The 5276-nt window shown below is 38.9% G+C and overlaps 1 protein-coding gene across 1 annotated transcript in view; it reads left to right on the forward strand.

Moving 5' to 3' along the window:
- LOC107685519 (probable 28S rRNA (cytosine(4447)-C(5))-methyltransferase) overlaps positions 1-3770 on the forward strand; it is a 13244-nt gene extending 9474 nt beyond the window's left edge. The window contains exons 14-16 of the mRNA XM_016482119.1: positions 2504-2601; positions 2722-2858; positions 2937-3770. Of these exons, the coding sequence (XP_016337605.1) occupies positions 2504-2601; positions 2722-2858; positions 2937-3400 (699 nt within the window). The 3' untranslated portion in view covers positions 3401-3770. The remainder of the gene's footprint in view (positions 1-2503; positions 2602-2721; positions 2859-2936) is intronic.
- Positions 3771-5276: the final 1506 nt, after the last annotated feature.

The raw sequence follows: 5276 nt of genomic DNA on the forward strand, positions 1-5276 counted from the left end.
ATATTTGGGTTGAACTGTTCTGGAACAGTGTTGTAAATACAACTTAACCACTGATTTCTAGTCGTGTCCTCTTTCGGAAGGCCAAACAAAGTAGTTTCGCTTCCACAACGAAACACACGGTGGGCTAGAGTGAGCGGCGGTGGGCGTGAGAACGGCGCGGGCGGCGGTTCAACGAAGGAGCGTCCGGCGGGCTTGCAACAACCACATGTGATGACTCCGGGCTGGACTCCGCTTCGTCCACGGTCTTTATTATTACACTCAGTGGCTTCTCATGCTTTTCATGGTTGTATTTAGTGCCAGTTTATCAGGAAGTGACGATTTTGTTCTCTTTGACTCGTTGGATGGAAACAGTGCTTATTCACAAATGTTTGATGTGATCTTCCAAGTTAAATTCGCAACTTTGGATGGAAGCCCGGCTACTGAGTCTCATTATTGCTATTAGAGGTCGACTGACACGATATTTGCTTTCATTTGATACCAAGTATGCAGAACTGGTATTTAATAATGGTTTTATTAATTATTTTTTGCAAATTGTTAACTAAATTGATGTTTGAGTAAACCTTATGATAAAATAAATTGTAGACCTATATATTAAATAGTATTTATATATATAAAGATTAGGTTTGAAGACCTGCACTACCATTCAAAAGGAATTTGTAGGACTTAATGTTTTAAATGATTTTGAAGGGCATTTATGCTCATCAAGTCTGCATTTGAGTAAAAATGCAGTGTTGTAATATTGTGAAATTATTACAATTTTCAATTTTAATATCTTTTTAAACATAATTTATTCCTGTGATGGCATCATGACTCCGGTCTTCAGTGTCACATGATCCTTCAGAAATCATTCTAATATGCTGATTTGCTGCTCAAGAAATATTTCTGATTATTATCCATGTTGAAAACAGTGCTGCTTTTGTGGAAAACATGAGCCATTTTTTTTCCAGCATTATTTGATGATTAGAAAGTTCAAAAGAACAGCATTTATTTGAAAAAGTATTTTTTGTAACAACATTAAAGTCTCTACTGTCACTTTTGAGCAATTTAATGCTTCCTTGTTGAATAAAAGTATTGCTTTCTTTTAAATTTAATCTGCATTGATCTGCATAGAACACATATCAGAGCAGTAAATATATGACAAGTTTACAAAACACAGAGGTGACTAAATGTACATTAAAAACATTCAGTCAACTCTGTGCAACATTAAAAAAGTATACAGTATTTACTACTTTGATATGGCTTTGATATTGGAATAAAAACACTACAGGAGTAAATAACATAAAATGCCCCATAATGCCAGCTTTGACACAGCATATTAATTTGAAAATAAATTTGTGGAAGTTTTTTTTTCTCTTAATTTTAAACAAAGCAGCAATAAAATGCATTTGATTCTCAAACTAACCAAATGATCTGGAATGGCACTGCATGTTTTGGTAAATTAAACGTGCAAAATTAGTGCGTGTTAAAATACTGATAAATGCAACCTGTCCATTTATTGCTCAGCTGAACTCAAAGCCATCCAAAAAACAGGCCCTTAATTTGTTCTGTAACATGTCGAAACCTTCCAGCTCACCCCGAAGAGCCCCGTTCCCCCAGCACTCTGCCTCAGGGTCCTTATGTGCTCATACTTCACATTGCACAACACACACACACACACACACACACAAAATCATAGAATTGCATCAGAAAGAAAAACCACCACTAGCCACATACAGACCCTCGCTTTCTGCCCATGTTTCCCAAGGTTTTGAGAAACACTTCTCAGTAGGTCTCACAGCACCACCACCAGAGTGCTTCGTTAGGAACTAAATAAAGTAAAGTTTGTGATGACTGTAATGACTGCTTGGTATTCTTATGCATGTTCCCGCTTCAGAAAAGAACAGCATTTATTTGAAATAGAAATATTTTGGAACATTATAGATGTGTTGTAAAAGTGTTTCTTTCTTTCAAAGATAAATCATACTGACAGTAGTGTACATCCATGTTACATTTCAAGGTTCTCCAAATGACTCAAAATGTTAATATCTTGCATTTTATGAAAATATTTGTGTCTCAGAGGAGACTCTGAACCATTTAGGCTTGACTGGAACAAATGACCAATTCCTTAGAGGCCAGTGATCTTAATACTTGAGATATCATACCCTGAACATGAGACTGGAAATAATGAATCCTTCAGGGGGCTGAAAGTGTTGGAAGTGTTAAAAGAAACATTTTACAGACCTTAGCTTTAGGTCACCAACAACAAATACACAACCTATGAACTAAGTCTGAGTTGGTGCAGCAAAAACCTTTTCTAATTCTGTCTGATTTGACGTGGATTGACCCAGATATTGCATTTTAAACCAGTGCTGTAATGCAACACTGAGAGGAGAAGTGAGAGATGGATGGAGAATAATTGTATGAATCTTTATCTGAAAACCCACTAAAATGTCAAGATGATTGCATCTGATATCCTCTAAAACATGCTCATTTTTTGAAATGATTTGATTTGTCTTCTCCATAGGTAGAGGAGAATGAGTGGGTGGTGGACTACGCTTTGAAAAAGAGAAATGTAAAGCTGGTCCCCACTGGACTAGACTTTGGCAACGAGGGATTCACCAGGTAATGAGATCCATCTACAGTAATAAAGGCTGTGCTCCTAGAAACTGAGTTCCTAATGTGAATTTGCCAAAGAAAGTGTAAGAAATTATGAAGTGCACTAATATGATCTCCTCTCCACAGATTCAAAGAAAGACGTTTCCATCCCTCTCTCAAACTCTCTCGCCGATTCTACCCTCACTCCCACAACATGGATGGATTTTTTGTGGCCAAGCTAAAGAAGCTGTCTAACACCATCCCCACTGCCCCAAAAGAAACAGGTGTGTAATCATTTCCCATTTGTTTCCACATCTTGTTTATTTTCTGATCTGATATTAATTCTATGAACTATTCTTCAGAAGATGAAGTAGAATCTACAAAATCGGAGACCGCAGCCTCATCCGAGCAGATCCAGAAACCAGAATCTAAGCAACAGAAGCCCGCTTCAACTCCAGAGAAAAGCAACATGGGCAAGAAGCAGAAATTAAAACAGAAGAAATCTGAGCCGCCCATCATCACGAAGGAAGCCGGAGTGAAATCTGAGAATAAAAAATCTGATGGTCCCAAAAAGGCCAAAATTCCTAAGTTGGATGGTGAAGCATCCAAAAAGAGTGAGAAACCTGACGAAAAGCAGAAGGTAAAGGAACTGAATGGAGATTCAACAAAAGAGGCAGGGAAGGAGAAGAAAGAGAAAAGCCAGTTGGAGAAGAAGAAAAACAAAATGAAAAGCAAGAAATTGTTGAAGAAGAATAAAGACAGAATGGGGAAAAACAAGTTTAGGAAGTTAAAAAATGTGCTTGGACAACAAGAAAGTGGACCGTGAAATTCAGTCTCGTGACGCAGTGAATTGACATGGACCTGTATGCTCAGGACTGGGATCTGTCATTGGTTTGACACGAGACAGGAAGCTAAATCAATCCCAACCTGCTGTTAGGGACTCAAAGATTATCTTTTAGAAATGTACACAATGATTTTGTGTATCTATCTTGCTTCCCAAGACTTTTGTCCACCTTATTGTTATCGCTTTACTGTGAGGATTACTTCAATCTTGTGTTATAAATCTTACAAATGTATATTTCATTGTCCGTTTTTATGGATTTTGTTTTGAAAAAGAAACATTTAACTGAAATACTGCAAAGGAGTGAGTATGTGGTCTGTTTTTCTGTCACCTATTAAAAAGAAAGTTTGCAAAAACGAGATTTGGTGTCTGAAACAGTGATGTCTGAAACCTGAAGTACTTTGGTTATCGCCTTCCCTGGGAAGAGAGTGACTGAATGATATTTCACTGCTTGTCTTAACCTGACCTTTCCTTTCAGCCTTTCAGGAAGTCACCTCAGAAAATCAGATCAAAAGCTATTGAGGTAGAAGTGAAATCTTACTTTGAGCCTGAGTGCATCACGACTGCTATTCAGCAGAACCTATTGACTTCACTTTTCACATCGCTTAGCTCCCGCCATAGAACATTTATCAGTGCGCAAAAAGTTTTCTTCGGGTTCAAATGGTTAAAATGCTCAGCAGATGAACTTCAGCAGTGAGCGATATTTCTTCCCACCCTTCTGGCCCAGTGCCTGTGTAACCATGGTAATGTACTCATCGCATTGTACGTCGCGAAGCCCTGAGCTAGTACCCTCTGAACTGCGATGCTTTCTCTGTGCTTGCATGAAATCCTTCTGTCTCCACAAAAGATGGCCCAAAATGCCGTAATTATCTCCGCTTGTTCCTCCCAAAGCTGTTAATTCTGTTTAAATGTAGCGCATGTGTAGGCAAAGCGTTTATTTTAATCACATTGCAGTGATTACATGCAAGGAGATAATTTAAGGTTGTGCCTGAAGGGTAAACGAAGCCATTCAGCAGGCCTGTGGGTAAAACGCTTTAGATCAGACTAGTTTGTCACCCCACTGATTAAGTGGTATTGTAGAAGGGTAATTATCATGATCAGATCACCTGCACATATGATTGCAGGGGTAGGAGTGTCCGGTCTGTCTTTAATAAGAACCACTTCCCTTGTTTTGTACGGTGTAGTTGAGTTTTCTCTTATTGTGTCACCAGCATATTCCACACTAATGTTTTAGGTTGGTTAATGGTGCTTACTAAGACAAGAAACAATATTAGTACCTGTACTGGTCATTTGAACAAGTGCGTAATTGTAAATGGGTTAATGAGTGAGTCAGTTTTTTTTTATGGTTTTGAAAAACTTTTATACTGTTTTCAAAGAAAGTTGAGGTTAAAAATGTCACGTGTAACCAGGTTGAAAGTGGTAAAAAAAAATATCATACCATCATTTCCTTTCAGCCTTTCAGGAGGTCCTGAAATAGTACAATAGGTATGAAATCGTGAAGTCTTAATGGTTAGAGTCGCGGGTTCGAGTCTCGTACCGGCAGGGATTGTAGGTGGGGGGAGTGAATGTACAGCGCTCTCTCCCACCTTCAATACCACGACTGAGGTGCCCTTGAGCAAGGCACCAAACCCCCAACTGCTCCCCGGGCGCCGCAACAAAAATAGCCGCCCACTGCTCCGGGTGTGTGTTCACTGCTGTGTGTGTGCACTTAGGATGGGTTAAATGCAGAGCACTAATTCCGAGTATGGGTTACCATACTTAGCCACATGTCACGTCATTTTCACTTTCACTTTCCTCCAGTCTTCAGTGTCATACGATCCTTCAGAAATCATTCTAATGTGCTGATTTGCTGCTCAAGAAA

Source organism: Sinocyclocheilus anshuiensis, unplaced genomic scaffold (assembly GCF_001515605.1).
Source record: "Sinocyclocheilus anshuiensis isolate Anshui unplaced genomic scaffold, SAMN03320099.WGS_v1.1 scaffold185, whole genome shotgun sequence".
Taxonomy (NCBI): Eukaryota; Metazoa; Chordata; class Actinopteri; order Cypriniformes; family Cyprinidae; genus Sinocyclocheilus; species Sinocyclocheilus anshuiensis.